This window comes from Liolophura sinensis, chromosome 8 (genome assembly GCF_032854445.1).
Source record: "Liolophura sinensis isolate JHLJ2023 chromosome 8, CUHK_Ljap_v2, whole genome shotgun sequence".
NCBI classification, from domain to species: domain Eukaryota; kingdom Metazoa; phylum Mollusca; class Polyplacophora; order Chitonida; family Chitonidae; genus Liolophura; species Liolophura sinensis.
This window is the reverse complement of record NC_088302.1, coordinates 7,823,545-7,843,650: the sequence shown is the minus strand read 5'-3', so window position 1 is coordinate 7,843,650 and position 20,106 is coordinate 7,823,545. Positions and strand designations below refer to the sequence as shown.

Here is a 20,106-nt window from a genome sequence, read left to right as displayed (position 1 = left end):
AGCTAGTTAACGAATTTATAACTGTAATGCATGCTACAGTAATAAATTACTTACATGGGATTTATATTCGATGGCACTTATTTTCGCGGAAATGTGTTTGCCACGAAATCCGCAAATGTTAGTGCCATGCGAATACAAAGGCATTTACAGTATATACTGATATGCGAGGACCGCTGCCTTAGCCCGATTCCAGTATATAGCTTACGAAGAGCTACCCCCTCGAATTCCAACGCATGCGCTTTAGATTCATCTTGAATACACATAAAGCACGGCAATTCTGAAAGCTAAAATATCTACGCACATTTTGCCACAATTGCTTCTTGCCTTTACATCACCATTCTCCTGTAAATCTTAGCCAAAGTGGAAAATAGGCTCTAATTTAGCAGGATGATGCACTCTGCCATGTTTTTAAAATCTGGGTCAGCCAGGCGCGCATGCGCAGCAGTGGTTGACCTTTCCATGAAAGTTAGAATGGAACGGACGCCAAAGATAACCCTACATTTTTTCTGCAAACTTAATCAGACAGCTCGCAAAAACTGTGGGCTCCGTCTTCAGCCAACTGCGAATTTGTCCCTCTGCAGTAACATGGCTTTCTGGCGGTACAAACTGACAGCCAGCTGGTCAAAACATAGTGACACCATGAAAGATCAACCACACAAGCGCAACAGCAACAAATCGATTAGGTCACAATGTTGAGACAGTACATGAGCATAAATCACCACTGTGAATTATCTTGGGTTTACTGGTCATAAAGGCTACAGAATGTGGAAAAAATTGGCAGAGGAACAGAGAATGTCTTGGTGAACACAATTTATTGGAGTTTTGCCCAGTTAATGCATGTATTGGTTCATTTTGCCCGGATTTTTTTCTCTTCGCTAGGCTGTTCTTAAATACCAATATTTTGTCCCGGAAGACTCCTCGGCTGTGATCTACACCTAACCCCCTATTAAAAGATCACATCCGAGATCCTTGGCTAAAGGCTTCCTGAATGACATACTAAGACACTACTTCATTGGCAGATACAGAACTGTAGCTCTCCTGTAGATCAATTAAATTGAACGTTGAGGTCTATTTTCAACAATTTCAGATATTTACCTGCCTCAATATTTAATCGTTGAATTCCACAACGTGGTAATTCCATTCTGCAATGCACTTTGCAGAATGAAGTGAGTTCGTAAATCCACTCTAAAACAGCAGTACATGCCAATTTCTCTTGAGGATTGAAAAAAAAAATGATGCTTTCAATCACTCATACACATAAAATTCATGGATAATGAAGCAGACGTGCACACAACAGCTGCAAGCCTTGACTGGAACCTTTAGAATTTATTTTTCTCGCTTGACTGACCAGGCAGATTGTTCTTTCTATTCCACATCCTACATTCTATTCTACACAACTGATGTAATAACCGTTAAAAGTTGTCATGTAACACTGGTCGCGTGGTCTTGTTAAGTTGTTTCCGGTATCTTTTGGCACGTGCCTCCGAGATTCTAGTGCACCCGACTCGCTAAGACAGCACAAAGTTATTATGACCAGTGAGAAGGAAACATTTTAAAGACATTTCCACTCTGGGATGGATTCACAATTGCACGAGTGGTAATAAATGTCATATTCTCTTTAAAGCACACCAGAAATTTATTCCGCAAAATGCCTTGTAGAATGGACCTACCATGCTTTTTAATTCAATGATTAAATGCTGAGGCAGGTAATATCAGAAACTGTTCAAAATACACCTCAACGGGTTTAATTTAATTGAACTAGGTCTTCTGCTGATGGACAGAGAGCTACATTCATGGTAGAGATTACAAAATTGGGCGTTTCCAGCAGCAGCACATGGTACTTTGTGAGGTGAAGAAGTGTCCATATTGAAACCAGGACTTCATACTAAACCACAACCCACAATGAAGTATGGTGAGTGTAAACTTACAGAGAAGTGCTATGTTTTTAAAATTGGTAAAACTTTGTTTCCGACCTTTCTAGTACTGTGAAGTACTTAATTTTTGCGTGCAACTAATATTCGCGGATTTCGCGATAAACGATTTACCGCAAAAATAATTCCAGCAAAAAATATCCAATATTGAATCATATACTACAGGTAGTACTAATAATGAAGTGAAATCTTTGCCAGGCTGATGGGAGTTGCGCTAAGAAAGTCTGATGGGCCAGCTACATTTTTTAGCAGCAGGGACGGGTAAATCATGGTTTAAATATATATAAACTCTGGTGCTAGGGCTTGGTGGGTATAAAACACAGTTGGAGTTCATTCCTCTTTAGTTTGATTAGTGTTCACTATTCCGGTAAAGTGAAAGAAAAGTAGATACCAGCATGTGCTGGCCTCTAATGAATGTCACTGATACACTCTGTCCTATTAGCTATGTCTCTCCTGTGGTACAATGAGTCAGCTTCTAACAAACCATGAAGTGTGTACAACAACACAATTGCCGTTTGACAGCTCAGGCAACATTTGGGGTTTTTGACCTGCTACAGAGGATGATTAAAACCAAAAACAATGCAAAACATACCATGTTGCTTGATAAAGAATGAGTGACTGGCGCCGATAATGGTGAATTCATATGTTTTGTGTAGAGCTGTCTCAAAGGTGACAGGTCACTTTGCCAGGCGTTTAAAAGTACTCATTAATGGTTCAAAAAGAAGTGACACCTGTTTGAGTAATAATAATCCATCTCCAATTGTTTTAATCTCTGATCCGGAACACGAGGATTAGCGACAACGCAGGAAACAGAGGAAGATTAAAGCCACCCATGATAATACCTATTTGGCGTGCTTGAATAATTTTGGCTATATTATATCTCAGAAAATTTTAAGGTTTTTCTTTTTTTTTTTAGTAATCTCCTAAATACACGAAAATAAATTCCCGCAAACATATTTTTGGAAAAAATCCGCGAGAATAAATTCCAGCCAATAATAAGTACTTTCCAGTATCTTCTTGGATCGATACGAGGACACGTGATGTTACCAAGGTAAATACAGTTATCACCACATATTTATTTATTTTCATCATTGGATCAGAGTGGTATGAGTACAGAGGAGGTAGGTCTTCTGGAACTAGTGCCATGCTGATTGAGAGGTGTTGGTGGAATAAGTACCTCAGATGAATGCCGAAATTTTATAGTTCAGATGGACCAGATTCACCGTACTACAAAATAGCTCACGAAAACTGAACCACTGATAATAAATCTTCAACAATATCTTGCAGTACAAATGGTGACTTAATACGAAGTTAACAGGCACAAAATAATAAAACTATAGCCGTATACCTGAAGTGAACACCATATGCACTTACTTGGCAAAGTGAGCAAAGTACTGCAAAGGCTACTTTGATTGTTTGGACCCGGTATCTCACCAACACAACACGTCTTTCTGACGATTTCGCATCTGTCTTGTCACAGCGTGATAAGTAAGCTAGCCTCGCGACGATTGGTTGTTATTTGCCAACTGGCCAATCAATTTTACCGATACAAATATCCACTGTCGTCGAGCATGCTGTTAAACATGGCGACTGAAGATGGGTTCGTAGTTTACCAGCGTGGCCAGGTATTTAAAATAACACGCCGAAGTTGAAGTTTGGCATCCATGACAATAGCCGAATAAGAAATGCAATACTTTTAAATCTTTATATCTAACAGTGCATTTTTTTTTTTTTACTCACTAATTTAAAGGAGTAGGCCTATGCAAACAGCAAGTAAAGTAGCCCTTCTAACTAAGTGGCTTTGACTACTGTTAAGTTCGCATTAAACTTGAATGACTTGATAGGTATACTGTAGTCCATCAAGACTCAGTGTGCAATTTGAAAATTTTGACACTCATCGTATAGGTTACACTTAAGGGCCAAAACCAGAGGGCTGTTTTAATTCCCACTCTTATTCTGAGTATTCCAACACCGTACATTTAGTTTGCAGGAGGGTAATTTGAGCATGAACACAGAATACAAGTGATGGGAGAAAATGAGTTTCCTTGATTTCTCTCTTTTGTCTGTTCTGACAGCCTGTAAAAAAATGTAATTTCTAAACTTTGTTGAAGAGGGTCATTCTGATGGGCTTACTGCAAAGCTAGGACCATATCTCAATACCTCATTTTCATTGACAACAATTCATTATTTTTTCTTTCTCTGAAAGCTGTCTCAGGTAAGCGTATAGTACCTAAGTAATGTTAACCCGAAAAACAACAGAGAACCATCATGTTGACTCTCCTGAAGGGAGCATGAACTGAATGCTGAAATATTGACTCAGTATAGAGCATGTTTCTTGTTTTTTCAAGTTACTGCACTTATTGTAATATGTTTTCTTCACCAGGATGATGTTTACTATGATTGGTGTATTTGATGACTGTCCAGCCATTTGAAAATAAACACATCATATGATCCATTAATAAAATGTGTCCCAGTGAGAAACATTTGAAAATAAACACATCATATGATCCATTAATAAAATGTGTCCCAGTGAGAAACATTTACGGCTGTTCTGACATACATGTACTGTAAATGGTGAAATTTGTCCAGACTCTGGAATGGGCTGGTTTGAGGAATCAATTTTTTTTTTTTTTTTTTTTTTTGTGACAACTTTGGTCTGTAGTCAGGGTGATGCAACACAGCCTAAAGCAGTAAAATGTGCCAGCTCCATGGACTGCCTTTTTTTTTCTAGATAAGAACATAAATACTCTGTCAGAAATAAGCATACCCAGATATATTTGTTTCCTATTAAACTTGGGCTTCCTTTCCAGCCTTATGTGGGAAGGTCAGCAGCAACCTGTGGATGGTCATGGGTTTCTGCTGGACTCTGCACGGTTTTCTTCCAACATAATGCTGGCCGCCTTGGTATAAGTGAAATATTCTTGAGAACGGTGTTAAACACCAGTTAAATAAATAAATAAATCTTAAACTTGAAGTGCTCCTTATACATCCTTCTCCATGCACGCAACTATAAAACTGGACTTATAGTGTAGTTTTAATACTAATAGCCTCTCCTGGAAGTGCAGTGGCCCATGAAATATGATATGCCTCAGGTATAGATCCAGTTCTGACTGGTTTCATTCTAACTTTAACTTAAGTCAGGAGGTTTGTGAGGCACTGGAATGGTGTGATGGTTTCCCTTGGGCTGTCAGGTTTCCTCCACCAGTTCTTGAGTCCTTCAGTTCTAAAACCACTCACATAGATGTCATAAACAAACTCGCATTAAATAATACACAAGTACATGTACTTTAGGAAGTATTTTTTTCTTTCAGAGTGATAATGACAGTGATATTTGGGATGATTCGGCCCTTATTAAGGCTTATGACAATGCTGTGGCCATCATGAAAGTGAGTAAAATTCCTTGTAAACGGATACATAATTGACGCTCATTGGCTGATGGGGATATAATTTCCTAGGTCAAACCCTACAACATTTGAATAAATTTTAAATATCTAAAATTCAGCTTAGGCTCAATTAAAAGTCAAAAGAACGCACTATATTTGCAGACATGTTTGAGCAGAGATTTTTTTGTTTGTACTACAGTTCTACATCAGGACGTTGTCTGGTACATTGCGAGGTTCTGTGGCCTCCTCTTTTCATAAGCCTAATAGTCGTTATAAAAGTGAAGTATTAAACACCAATCTCTTGGGTAAATAAATTTGTGGTAAGTTTATTGTTTGATTTAATCGGGCTGCACAGTCTGTTTCTTAGGGTTTTTTTTATTTATTTATTTTTTTCTTTGTTCCTGATTTGCAAATAAGTGACATTTTGTGAAGAATTATGAGGATTTTTTTGAAATTACTCGCTTTGTTTAGGCCAAAATGTCGGAAAAAGAAGCAAACATTGAAGAGCTTGAGAACTCTGGTAACAGCAGCAGGAGGAAATCAAAGAGAAAAAGGAAAAAGAAGACATTGAAAACCAAGAAACGGGTACATATAGCAATGGGTTCGCCGGCCCTGTACAAAGGGAAGCAAATCTTGTAACTGATAAAACAGCAGGGCCCTCTACCTGCTTAAATAACAATACCACCGATTTCAATACCAACACCAGTAATCATGAATAATCAAAGCTGACATTGTTGTTCAAATAGATAGAGGGCCCTGCTGTTTTATCAGTTACAAGATTTGCTTCCCTTTTGTAGAAGGCTGGCGAACCACATTTACGACTGCACTGCTGTGCAGACATGGAGTTAGGGAACAATCTAAAAAATAGTAAACAATTATGCAGGCTGTCTGTGGTTGAGTGAGCAAAAGTTGCCTTCAGACGTATGGGTCACAGGTTCAAATCGATCTGCCCTGGCTGGGTCGCAGCAGTGTGGCAGGAATTGTCAGATCATTGAAACATGTCATGGTCCCCTTTTTCCTCAGGTCCACCAAAAAATTTTGAATGAAGCCTGAATGACCAAATAAATTTATGAATATGTAATGTATATATCAACATGAACATATGTAATATATATATGTGTGTGTGTGTGTGTGTGTGTATGAACATGTAATATATATCCTTATGAACATGTAAAATATATGCCTATGCACATGTAATATATATCCCCATGAACATGTAAAATATATTCCCATGAATATGTAATATATATCCCCATGAATATGTAAAATATATCCCCATGAACGTATAATACATTTCAGTATTTATTAATGAATAAATAGAAATCTGTTTTCAGTGGAAGGTGGGTGAGCGTTGTCGGGCAGTGTTTACAGAGGATGCAGGGATATATGACGCTGTTATCCTGTCCATAAATGAGGAGGACCAGACGTGTTTCGTGCGCTACACAGGATATGGAAATGAAGAACAGCAAAGTTTGGCCAATCTACTTCCTGCAAGCCGTTCAAACAAACAGAACTCTGATATAGAGGTACATTTAGGTTGATGTCAGGAACAAGAGATATTTTGAAATACAAATTTTCGTCAAAACCTGACAAAAATGTATGTGCATTTTAATTCTTTTTGGTTCTTTGGTGACTCTGCAAAGAGCTTTTGCTCTGATGAAAATTAAAACTTTATTTCGAAAATGAGAAACATCATGGGGCTTTAAGGTAGAAGGAAGAAGCATGATTCTCAGCACAGCTTATCAGTCCTTGAGCAGTGTGGAATCCAGCTATCACCAGCCCAGCTGCAGCATTATGTCAGGGTTTTGTCAGGTACCTGAGGGTTACCTTAGGTCCTCCACCTACAGATCTGACTGCCATTGTATTCTGAGTACTGCGTTAAACCTCAGTCAAAAAAGTAATTAAAACATGCCAGAACTGCTTTAACAGGGTATGGTTGGATATGTGAAATATAAAACATGCCAGAACTGAGTTAACAGGGTATGGTTGGATATGTGAAATATAAAACATGCCAGAACTGAGTTAACAGGGTATTGTTGGATATGTGAAATACAAAACATGCCAGAACTGAGTTAACAGGGTATGGTTGGATATGTGAAATATAAAACATGCCAGAACTGCTTTAACAGGGTATGGTTGGATATGTGAAATATAAAACATGCCAGAACTGAGTTAACAGGGTATGGTTGGATTTGTGAAATATAAAATATGCCAGAACTGAGTTAACAGGGTATGGTTGGATATGTGAAATATAAAACATGCCAGAACTGCTTTAACAGGGTATGGTTGGATATGTGAAATATAAAACATGCCAGAACTGAGTTAACAGGGTATGGTTGGATTTGTGAAATATAAAACATGTCAGAACTGAGTTAACAGGGTATGGTTGGATATGTGAAATACAAAACATGCCAGAACTGAGTTAACAGGGTATTGTTGGATATGTGAAATATAAAACATGCCAGAACTGCTTTAACAGGGTATGGTTGGATATGTGAAATATAAAACATGCCAGAACTGAGTTAACAGGGTATGGTTGGATATGTGAAATATAAAACATGCCAGAACTGAGTTAACAGGGTATGGTTGGATTTGTGAAATATAAAATATGCCAGAACTGAGTTAACAGGGTATGGTTGGATATGTGAAATACAAAACATGCCAGAACTGAGTTAACAGGGTATTGTTGGATATGTGAAATACAAAACATGCCAGAACTGAGTTAACAGGGTATTGTTGGATATGAGAAATACAAAACATGCCAGAACTGAGTTAACAGGGTATGGTTGGATATGAGAAATACAAAACATGTCAGAACTGAGTTAACAGGGTATTGTTGGATATGAGAAATACAAAACATGCCAGAACTGAGTTAACAGGGTATGGTTGGATATGTGAAATCTGGCTGTGCACAGGTGTGTAATTTCACCCACCTTTTATCCTGCAGAACATGTCAGACATGGAGTGGGCAGGTCAAAGCCCTTCAGCTCCCCAGTCACAGAGGTCAAAGTCAAGGACACAGAAATCAACCAACCACATGGCTACTGCTTTTGGCAGCTCTTCATTCATGGCTCCGGTATGTATACTCCCTAGCTCAATGAATGGAGATTTATTTCTACCAGTTAAACATAGCATTAAAAAAAAATTAGTTGGGTCACATATTCAGGTTCAGCAGTCCCTGGCCATTGGTCATGGAAATGTGTCATGGTTGAGACATCTTGTTTCTTTGAAACAAACATCGAAAGACTTTTCTTAGATCAATAAAACTTCTAGAATGAGAAAAATGAGAAACTTAGTCATGAGCAGAATTTTAGGTTCAGTAAAGTTGTTACAGTGATTATCTCCCCTTTTCTGCTGTTTGTCATTTGCTTGTTCATAGAAGGTTGTGATTGTTAGTGAACAGTTGTCCTTGTTAGTGAACAGTTGTCAATGTTAAAAGACGGTTGTCATTGTTAGTAGACGGTTGTTCTTATTAGTAGACGGTTGTTCTTGTTAGTAGACGGTTGTGATTGTTAAAAGAGGGTTGTCCTTGTTAGTAGACGGTTGTCCTTGTTAGTAGACGGTTGTCATTGTTAAAAGACGGTTGTCCTTGTTAGTAGACGGTTGTCATTGTTAAAAGACGGTTGTCATTGTTAGTAGACGGTTGTCATTGTTAGTAGACGGTTGTCAATGTTAAAAGACGGTTGTCATTGTTAAAAGACGGTGGTCATTGTTAGTAGACGGTTGTCGTTGTTCAAAGACAGTTGTCCTTGTTAAGCTTTAAACGTTGCACCAGTTATGCTGTTGGTCATGAAGGCAGGAGAAAGTAGAGTAGGAAATCTTTTGATTTAATCAACAGGCAGGCATCACTAACTCTGAATTGCATGTTCAATACAAACCACATTGGTGTTTTTAGATACAGTTTTCTGTGAAAATGCCTTCTTTTTATGTTACATATTTATTTGATATATAGATAAGTATATTATAAAGCTCACTGTGTGTGCATAGTAATCAGCTGTTCCTCTAATTCCAGCCTCCATTTTCATTCCCCGGCACATTTGGCCCATGGCCTAGATCTACTGCAGGGATGGGCGCTCCAGTGAGTGTCTTAAAATTGCTCTTATACTGTACTCTCTAACTTTACAACTCTACACCATCTGTGTATAAAGGCAAAGATTTCGCTGAAGTGGTGTTCTTATTACTACCAGTCAGCATGTGATAAATGAGTTGCAGGATCAAATCTAGCTCTGGCTGGTTTGGGTAATGTTTTTGGGCCACTGGGTTTGTCAGGTACCTGATGAGGACCAGTGGCTTTGTTTATGCTCTGCCCAGTTTCATCCATCCATAAACCGAATGGCTGTACAAGTGAAATGTGAATAAATAAACACATTGGGGCTCTTTTTGTTCTGTTTTTATTAAGCTGACTGCACTTGATCCTGTGTTCTGTTTTCAGCGTGTACCTCTGGTACCTCCCCCACCCCCACCTATGGTTGAAGATTTGGGTGAGGTAGATAACGAGGCGTTGTGCAGCATGCTTCTGTCCTGGTACATGAGTGGCTATCACACTGGTTATTATCAGGTATGTTAGCGGGTGCTTCTCCATCTGCAGGCTGACTGCCATCGTATAGGGGAAAAGAGTCTTGAGTAACTCGAATCAAGTAAATAAATACATATTGATCAAAATAGGGGATCCTCCTATTTGCTGTTGGCTGTTTGCTGTAGATTCCCTCACTCATTGTCTATGGTGTCCTGATGACAGCATCAGTAAGGCTAGTGTGGCTGTTTGTGCTGTCTTCAAAACTTGCCAAAGTTCAGTGGTTTACCACGGCCAATCTCGTTACATTAGATGAAGATTTCTTGAGTATGACGTCAGACAGCAATCAGCTAACTAAATATTTCTTTATTTGATTTCTGTTTTATGCCATACTCAGAAATATTTCACTTATTTCACCTACAACGGTGGCCAGCATTATGGCGGGAGGGAACCGAGTAGAACCCAGGGAAAACCCACAACCATCTGCAGGTTGCTGAGGACCTTCCCACGTATGGTTGGAGTGGAAGCCAATGGTATATAAGTAAGGGTTACTTCTATTTGTCACATTTCCTGGAATTATGATGTTACCAATGTCTTCCCTCCACTCTTCTAGGAGTGTGTTTTGCAATATGGCTTTGTCAGCCTGTTTTATATGAATACATGTTTTCAGCTGTGAAACACTTTGGTGTTAAGGAGCTGAAACATTCAGGTATGACATGTGTAAAAGTAAAAATAATGTGATGCTTGTGTTTTCATGTTTTCTAGGGTTTAAAACAAGGCCATGCAGATTCCATGAGATAGCACTACAAAAGATGGTACCATTAAATATTTAATAAGAACTCACTGAAATTGGAGCAAACTTTAGCTGCCTGGGGACACATCATCAAAAATCTTATGGAGTTTGAAGAGAACATGTAAAAATGAGGAGAGAAAATTGTGAAGTAAAGAGCTCGTCAGACTATTTAAGTGGTTGGAATATGGAGAACACTTTGGAGAACACAGATGAAGGAAGGGCACAGAATTTGAAGAGAACAGGTAATTGTCAGGTACTAAGCCCACTTGACCCACTGCGAAAGTGGTTCGACAGTTCCTTATGCAGAGTGCCAGATGGCAGTGTGTACATGTGTGGAATGAAGATATCCCAGGATGGAAAGTGGAAACCAAAGGTCATCTCAAGGTCATCAGCAATGAGGACAATTCAGATATCATTTGACTGTCATTTCAACTCAACATTCACTCAGCATTATAAAGGATTAATACTTGAAAACGGAACAGTGATAAGAACGGGTTGAGATTATCCATCACACCGAAGTACCACTTTGTCCTATGATTGGTGTTATTATTTTGGTATTGTTGCCATACCATTATGGTAATGTGATTTGTACATGTTTATTTTTATACATGGAAGAATCTCAGGTGTTTTTCCTCAGACGGATTGATAGTTGTATTGATCTACGCTAATCCAATCTTTACCAAATTGATCTGTACCAAACCAGTCCTGTGGTATCTTTTAACCGCATCAGGAAAGGATCAACTTGTTGTAAATTCTCCCATCAAAGGGCATGGAGTTCAAACTGACCAGGTGGGCATATTTCTGGTTTTCATCTGAAGACCTCGTACATCATTTTATCATTGAATCATCTGCTGACTTCCCAAGTCAGTCCACCTCAAAACCAGTCAGCTTTTTCACAGAACAAACTGTCTTCGTTCAGCTTGTGAAATCACATTTTCCAGTTCAGTGAACTTTAATAGGATGTACAGATTGCTGCTGCTGAGTCTTGCACATTTAAGAAAAGGTTTTTAGTTTGAAAAAGTTTGAATGTTGATATCATTGCGTTGCTGGTGATAAACACTTTTGTCAAGTTTTAAAGTGAACGCACGCGAGCAATGTATGTCCATATAACAAATTAAAAATTAAAGCTGAAATAGTTGAGTCAGAGAGCTGTTGATTTACAGTAATGTGACAAACATTCAGCCACATAAATGTTGATGAATAACTGGTCCCTGAGTAGAAGACTTCGTTCTTTGGATGGGTTTCCCTAGGGGTCTGCCAGGTTTTCTCCCACTGTAATGCTGGCCATTGAAGTGTAAGTGAAATATTCTTGAAAACCACAATGAAATCAATAAAATTAATTATATTTTTGGAAGTAATGATAAATACATGTAACGCTGTAAGTTGTGCACGATACAGGCAAGAACCCAAGCTTGTAGGTTATGATGTGTACATGTGTCCAGAGGTGAACAGTATTCACAGAAAGGGGTTTCATTTCTGTTTTTAGGCTAAATCTGTAACTACATGTGTTGATTATATGTTTTTTTTTTTGTTTTTTTTTTTAAATCAATGTCACCCAACTATTATTTACCATGTGTCAGATTTCAAAATAAAGTATATTTTGGAAATTTGGTTTCTTCAGTTAATACAGGGGTTTGCATTTCCAAATAATGTGACCCAGACCACATTTCCTCAAATCTTAGGATCTTAATCAAAGAGGTGAAGCATTCCAACATGTACTGGTATATGTACATGTGCATAGCCTACAAATTTCCTCTATCTGTATTTTCAAGATTTTGCAGATTAAATTTTAAGCTGAAATTGCAGAAAAAATACTTGAAGATTAATTGGGTCTTTATGAAATGTGACTGGCTGACTTAGTATCAACAAATGTGACATCATTACATGCTGACAGAATAATATGAGTGGTTGACCAGGTGTCCAGAAAATGCAGTTGTCTGACATAATGTCCAGATAATTTGACTTGCTGACTGTACAACATAACTGGCTGACCTGGGGCCATATTATCAAAAGTCTTAAGACTTAAGTTTAATTTTCAAACACAGCTGCAATTAAAATGTTTTGCTCTAGGGAGTTTAAAATTTGTCAACTGATTCTTTACTGCAAAACAGTGTACCAGCCACAATTTGTTCTTTGTTGTTCTGAGTTTAGCTTTTTAAGAATTTGTAATTTATGACATTAGTTGTTCAGTATGACTTTAGCCTTAAATTCCTTGCAAAATATGGACCCTGCTGACACTTGGCCATCCAGTACTTAGTCTATTTCCTATATATTGAATGCTTAGCCATGAAAGTCCTTGTACCAGGATGGACGATTTTGAAGTCTTGGACAACCAGACTGAGATTGACTCCATTAGTCTTTCTGTTAGAAGATTGTTGTCTTAAGTACATGTACGTCATTGTTCTCCTGTGTAATTGGTTGCTAGGATCAGTAAGCAGCAGTATTTTGTGTGGCCTTACATGAAATTCACTAGAAACCGATTCCCTTCACGGCTGGATTAAAAATTAACAAATATATCACTGAATCTTCATATTTCTAGAAATTTATTTATTTGATTCGGGTTTTACATCGTACTCAGGAATATTTCATTTATACGACTGCGGCTAACATCATGGTGGGAGGAAACCAGACAGAGCTCAGGGGGAAATCCACGACCCTCCGCAAGTTGCTGGAGGACCTTCCCACATATGGCCAGAGAGGGAGCCTACATAGGCTGGACTTGAACTCACAGCGACTGGGTCGCTAACCACCTTCGCCACACAGACCTCTATTTCTAGAAATAAACCAAATACTAGCACAGATAAAAGGCAAATATGTTATTTGAGATTTTTCCTAACATATTAAGTTAAGAAAAAGAGACCACAAGCCAAATTACCTATTCTAGAAAGGCTGAGTTATACAAAACATAGTTATGTACACATGGATGTAAATTAAATCTGAGAATTTGACCTTAAAAATCTGACGTAAAAAATTCCTTCAACAGAAGGAAATTTAATTGCACAAACACTTGGATCTGGGGATTTTAAACAAAACAACAGATCTGGCATTTCTTCAGTATACTTTATGTACAAGTATTGTAATACAGGTATAGAGTAACTACCATGCATGAGCAAAACATTTAACAGATAAATAAACAATCTTTTCTTTGTAGGCCTATTTATCATATATTACTAATTTTCAAAGAAATATGTATACGCAAATAAACAAAACTGACGTCAGTGCTTGGTTAGAAGGGGTATAATTACTCAAAACTCAACAAAGAAAAAAAAAAGACATAACACATGCCCCAAGCTCCCAATCAAATACCAAATATCATTTATCATGAGCTGGAGTCTCTTAGGAGCAGCTAAAGACAGCGTTGTCCATTGTACATGAACTATTACAGAAAAACGCGTACCAGAATTCCGCAACCTTTTCACATACGAAAGTGCAATTTCAGTGCACTGTATAGACCGTTATAACTTTTGGAGACAAATCCACATTGACTGGGCTGGCCAATTTCAGATCATCTCAAAAAAGTATAATTTTATCATTCTAGACTCCGGTCACAAGAGCAATTTTTGACAGTTTGTAAACACAGAAGACACGATGACGTCATCACGATCGCAACCAAGAACTCCAAAATAATGGCTTTGCTTTGAAGCCAAAATGTAAATGTCAGTATCTGAAAAGTCCATATTTTTATCCATATTACTCAAAAAGTATAACCAATTTCCACACGAGGGAATTACATGATAAATTCCTTTTCAAACTGTGGTGGCAAAATCCTGGTCCGATTTCGTAAAACCTGTAAGTGCGGGTTCTATAGACACCCTTATTACCATAAATGTACAAAAATGGCGGGAACACAAACTTCTGCTTTCGAGGTTGAACTGAGGACAACAAATGCCATATTTTCTGTGTGAAACAAGAACGAAAATAGAAGGAAAAAATTTTTCTAGATTAGAAATTGACATAGAATTTCGTAATTTCTACGTTATCATCACTACATTGCTGAAAAATACTTAAAATTATCCCAAATTTGTACGAACGCCGATACAACAACAACACTCGTCGATGAAACGGATAAAGGTAAGTTTAAAACTTCCTACGAGAATAAATAAACGCTATATTGGCAAATATTGACTTCGTAAATTAACTTGTATGGCCTCAGATAAGGATCTTAACAAAACTTCCGAGAAAATTCATTAAAACATGAATATATGAAACTTCCCTACATTAAATTTCTTTCTTAAATCCTACTTCCTTAAATCCCGCTACAGACTTAACACCAGATTTTGTCAGATGGAAAGACAACACTAAATGAAGTACATATCTGATGGTAGACCATTAAAACGTGTCCAGGAAAATAGTTAGACGTTATCATTTGAGTATTTCTGTAACCGAGTAAAATGGTATTAAAAGATCAGATTCTATAGTGGTCTGTTGTGACGCCAAAGGTATCAGTGACGTCACATTCATACTTTATGCCTAATATAATTCGTTTCAAGGTCATATTGGCGAATGCATTCACAGATCTGTATGTATATATGCATTTTGAATGATGAAATGTCTTGTGTTAAGTTGTAAAAACCTTATGTGACGTCAATGGTCCTGATGTGGTCAGAAAAACCTACCACAGAATCCTATGTTTTAAATGCAATCTAATCAGAAAAATTCTAAAAAAAATACCCAAACTTTTTTCCTGGACAGTGTTTAATGGTCTTTCATCTGATACATACTTCATTTTAGTGTTTTCTTTGCCATTAAGTTAAGTCTTCATTTTTTGTACTTAGCCTAAAACAATATTGTGTAACAGTATACTAAATATGACCTAAATCTGCTGCCGTTATATTTTCCCCATTTTTTCCTGGGGCTTCACCCTCCCAGACCCCCACAAGGGTATTCTCTGGGCCCTGGCTGCTTACTTTTCTCACTTCTTTTGGCCCTGTCTGGGCTCTGTTGATGTACAGACTACAGTACATGGCCTTTCAGACTAGTATACTTACAGAATGCATCTGTTCAAAACGGTATTTAACCTTCTGACACAGATTATGAAGATACAATTCAGTCAGATATAACTTCATTATTGTCATAAACAAAAGCATCTGTTCTCCAAAATCAGACTATTGAAGTTTAATGCTTTGAAAGATTTTTTTCAATGTAAAAAGATGTCAGTAAACCAATGATGATCTACCAAGCTACGATGATGCTTAACTGATAAAAACCTACGGAAGATTTTGCTTCAAAAAAAAGATGATCCTAAAAGTATACATATAAATTTACACAAAACAATGAAGTCAACACTGAATTAAAAATAAGAATGCAACTGTTATATATGTATAGGTAAATATAGCCTTTATATCTGCTGTATAAGTTAAAAAATATTATTCCAAAGAGTGTGGATTAAAAAGAAAACAGATTTTACTATGTACAACCATCTGGTCTGTTACACTCCGCAGAAGAACCATCTGGTCAGCTCACAACCATCTGGTCTGCTCAAACACAGTAGAAGAACCATCTGGTCTGCCCACAACAATCTGGTCTGCTCACACACAGCAGAAGAACCATCTGGTCTGCTCACACTCTGTCCTGTATTTAACACGCTTTCTTTTTTTTGGCAAAAAATTGCGTTACCTGTGATTGTCCACTGCTTGGGGCACATTTTTCTTCTTTCTTTCTCTCAGCTTAAATAATAAAAACAAAGGTCATTAGGATACATGAAACGTTTCTTAACATCCTGTTTAGGATGTGCCATAACATATAAAAGTACAAAATAGTCTCAATTTTCTTCTCGGGAGCTAAAAATGGCTTTAAACTGCAGTCTGTCTAAGGCACTAATATTTAGTACGGAACTTTAGTAGCCTGCAGCCAACAGTGATGGCTGTCAAAACAACCTTGGTGGCTGGAAATGTCCAAATCTGGTCCCACATTCCTAGCAAAGCATAAAAAAGGCCCTTAAAAGCATAATTCTAGTTTTAGGGTTCCCTTTCATTTATCCTTGAAGTTTGAACAATTCCCCCAGGAGACCTTGACTGTGCATGTCTTATACATTTGCAAAGCTGCACAAGCTAGTGATCCAAGCTTTCTCCAGATATATATGTACACGTATTGTACTGCATAGACAGTGTAACAAAAGTGTAACATGTTGGTGGTCAAGCACTGCTGAACAACTGCTGAATAAGCTTAAAGTCAATCAGCAGAATCTTGCTTCTGTTCCTGCAGAGACAACATTTTGTGTCAGGTTGAGTTGTTTGTAATACAGCAGCCATTTTACACCCAAACAGTAAGTCTGCCCCACACGTTTTACCCTTTAACGGTGTCAATAATCCAGTTCCTTAATATGACTCATATTGCATTATTCCGTGCATGTATTTAATTTCTCAATATGTGTTTTTCCTTGTTTTTGCATCTGTGGCTTACTAATGTGATTTTTCAGAGAAATCTCTTAACAATTACATAAACAGAAAAAAAAAATTCAAACTTTCATGTAAAAATTTATCATTCTAAATCATAAGTCAATCCTTTCTTGATCAGAAGTAATTGGAGGCATACATGTGGAAAATCAAACATGCATGAACATCACTGTTTGAGTTTGTAATTTATTTACATTTTAATTGTGTTGGGAGCTAGTATAAAATATTTTATATTTGTGCTACTTCTTTGAGCACTCCTTAATGCATCTCAAGGAACAAAATGAACTCTGCAAATAGACAAAGATAAATAGTTTCCCTGATAAAAGTTAAGCTATGCAAATACCTTAACTCACCTGCTTTTGTCTTTCTCTCCTGAAGTTTGGCAGCTTTCTGTTTTTCTAGGCCTTCTTTATACTCTTGTACCATCTGTTTAAATACTGTGGCAAACATTTTCTGTTCCACAATGGAGGAGTACGTTTTTCTCTGCTTCTCTGACCAGATGTCACTTTCTGAAGAAAACAAAAAAAAAAAAAAATATCAGGAAAATGCAAGTGTTGGCATTAAAATATCATTTAAGCTCTTTATGTAGTTCTGAAAGTGCATTTTTTCGTACCAAAGTAGAGGTGAAATACGGCAGCTTGCCTGTTGAAGTTATGAGAAACTCCAGGACAGCTGCCTGTTGGAATTGTGAGAAACTCCAGGGTAGCTTGCCTGTTGGAATTGTGAGAAACTCCAGGGCAGCTGCCTGTTGGAATTGTGAGAAACTCCAGGGCAGCTGCATGTTGGAATTGTGAGAAACTCTAGGGCAGCTGCCTGTTGGAATTATGAGAAACTCTAGGGCAGCTGCCTGTTGGAATTGTGAGAAACTCCAGGGCAGCTGCCTGTTGGAATTGTGAGAAACTCTAGGGCAGCTGCCTGTTGGAATTGTCAGAAACTCCAGGGCAGCTGCCTGTTGGAATTGTGAGAAACTCCAGGGCAGCTGCATGTTGGAATTATGAGAAACTCTAGGGCAGCTTGCCTGTTGGAATTGTGAGAAACTCCAGGGCAGCTGCCTGTTGGAATTGTGAGAAACTCCAGGGCAGCTGCCTGTTGGAATTATGAGAAACTCTAGGGCAGCTGCCTGTTGGAATTGTGAGAAACTCCAGGGCAGCTGCATGTTGGAATTATGAGAAACTCTAGGGCAGCTGCCTGTTGGAATTGTCAGAAACTCCAGGGCAGCTGCCTGTTGGAATTGTCAGAAACTCCAGGGCAGCTGCCTGTTGGAATTGTGAGAAACTCCAGGGCAGCTGCCTGTTGGAATTGTGAGAAACTCCAGGGCAGCTGCCTGTTGGAATTGTGAGAAACTCCAGGGCAGCTTGCCTGTTGGAATTGTCAAAAACTCCAGGGCAGCTTGCCTGTTGGAATTGTGAGAAACTCCAGGGCAGCTGCCTGTTGGAATTATGAGAAACTCTAGGGAAGCTTGCCTGTTGGAATTGTGAGAAAGTGATAGCATCTGCTAAACAAGGAAGAATTATTAGAAGAAGATATAACTGATCTGAGACTTTCACTTTCTTTTACTGGATGGAAGGGCCAGTCCATCCATATCATTGGGCTTTTACATGTACTTGACTGTAACTCATGGTGCAATGGTTGCAAACTCACCCTAGATTCTTCACTGCTTCTTTCATGACATTAACTTAATTGGGTATGAAGTGAAATCTTATAAACTAAGTAAATAGAAAATGAACACCTTATTCACTTTCTGTGTGTTCTGCAGGAAGAGATGATTTAGTCCACCAAAGAACCATATTTAACCCCAATACATGCACAAAAGTCTACAGATGAAAGAAAAAACGAAAATTACAAGAAAACTACAATATTGTGAGTACAGTTCCAAACCTTTACATAAACATGCAGTAAAAAACTAACAAACTTACTGAGCCTTTTCCAGGTCACCTCATAACAAGGGGTAAAGTTCTTACGACAAGACTTCAAAATTCTACAAAAAGATAAGAATAAAACCTTACCATGCAGCAATAGCCATTAATACATGTACATATTTGGATAGCAACCCTGCTGTGAGGAGTTTGGAAGTTTGTTAAAAAAATTGCAATCCTTAAAACCTAAAGAGGAAGTAAAAAAAGGCAAGACAAAAAAAAAATAAAATGAAGTAGAAAAACTAACTTTAGATGAGGAAAATTTTAGAATAAGGTGCATGTAAGTATGCAGAGGATGAAAAGTCAACTCTGAGGTAAAAGATGGAAAACTTATATTAACAAGGTATGTACCATGCAGGAGTTCAAATTCTGGAATATTTTAAAGGACAACAGGTCAAATGCTAGAATGTTTTTAATTAAGGATAAATGGTTAATTTCCAGAATGTATTTCAGGACAGGTCAAATTTTGAAATGTTTTTAAGGATATGAGGTTGATTTATTTCAAGAGGACAATGGTAAATTCAGTCTGGATCGGAGTCACCCTTACCCTATTAATTTTAATGCTGTAGAGATTATTTAGGGTTTTTTTTTGCAATGTAAACATTCAGACAGGTTGATGTCATCTAGCATCAGAATGCATCAAGACTAAAAACCTACTGAAGTGGTTGTAAAAAATCATCTGTTTCCTGTGAATCACTGAAGTATCCATCCACTTCTTTGGCTTTTAGGTCACTCCACACCAGGGTGGACAGCAGTTTATCCACAACCTCTGCCTCTTTCCATCCAAGGATTCCCGAACAGTTTTTCTGAAAAAAAAAAACTGGTTATCCTTTATGATGGAATTTATTTGTTTTCATCCCACATTTTGAATCTGTCAAACTTTACTATGAGAAATGTTTCGAATCCACAGTGATATCAGAATACGTGTACATGTTAGTATTTGTTGGATGTTTTACATCTTAATACTTAATATTCTTTCCCTTCCTAGAAACAAATAAAACCATAGGTATACTAACTGTGTACAAAATCACTCACCACAAAAACCTGCAGGTTAGGCTTTCTCCATTTTAACAGCTGAACAGTTGAAGCTTGAGGAGTTTGTAAGAATAAGGATAAATGGTTAATTTCCAGAATGTATTTCAGGACAGGTCAAATTTTGAAATGTTTTTAAGGAT

At 37.7% G+C, this 20,106-nt stretch overlaps 2 protein-coding genes and 2 long non-coding RNA genes across 4 annotated transcripts in view; 2 read left to right on the top strand and 2 right to left on the bottom strand.

The window, feature by feature from the left end:
* Window positions 1–3,405, bottom strand: part of LOC135472877 (lysine-specific demethylase 6B-like) — a 29,034-nt gene extending 25,629 nt beyond the window's left edge. Inside the window, exon 1 of the mRNA XM_064752584.1 lies at window positions 3,306–3,405. The gene's annotated coding sequence lies outside the window, so the exon portion shown is untranslated. The remainder of the gene's footprint in view (window positions 1–3,305) is intronic.
* A 108-nt stretch (window positions 3,406–3,513) lies between these two features.
* On the top strand, window positions 3,514–12,144 carry LOC135472518 (survival of motor neuron protein-like). Its single transcript, XM_064752047.1, has 8 exons — window positions 3,514–3,556; window positions 5,243–5,317; window positions 5,786–5,899; window positions 6,649–6,840; window positions 8,262–8,390; window positions 9,327–9,392; window positions 9,699–9,872; window positions 10,593–12,144. The coding sequence occupies exons 1-8, from the start codon at window positions 3,515–3,517 to the stop codon at window positions 10,626–10,628; spliced, it is 828 nt and encodes a 275-aa protein (XP_064608117.1). The 5' UTR covers window position 3,514; the 3' UTR covers window positions 10,629–12,144.
* Window positions 12,145–13,542: 1,398 nt separating this feature from the next.
* Window positions 13,543–19,793, top strand: LOC135473150 (uncharacterized). Its single transcript, XR_010444590.1, has 4 exons — window positions 13,543–14,691; window positions 16,062–16,173; window positions 18,772–18,875; window positions 19,660–19,793. It is a non-coding gene; the product is annotated as an uncharacterized LOC135473150 (long non-coding RNA).
* On the bottom strand, window positions 14,700–19,707 carry LOC135473151 (uncharacterized). Its single transcript, XR_010444591.1, has 4 exons — window positions 19,589–19,707; window positions 18,932–18,993; window positions 17,369–17,524; window positions 14,700–16,286 (listed from the first exon to the last, which is right to left on the bottom strand). It is a non-coding gene; the product is annotated as an uncharacterized LOC135473151 (long non-coding RNA).
* Window positions 19,794–20,106: the final 313 nt, after the last annotated feature.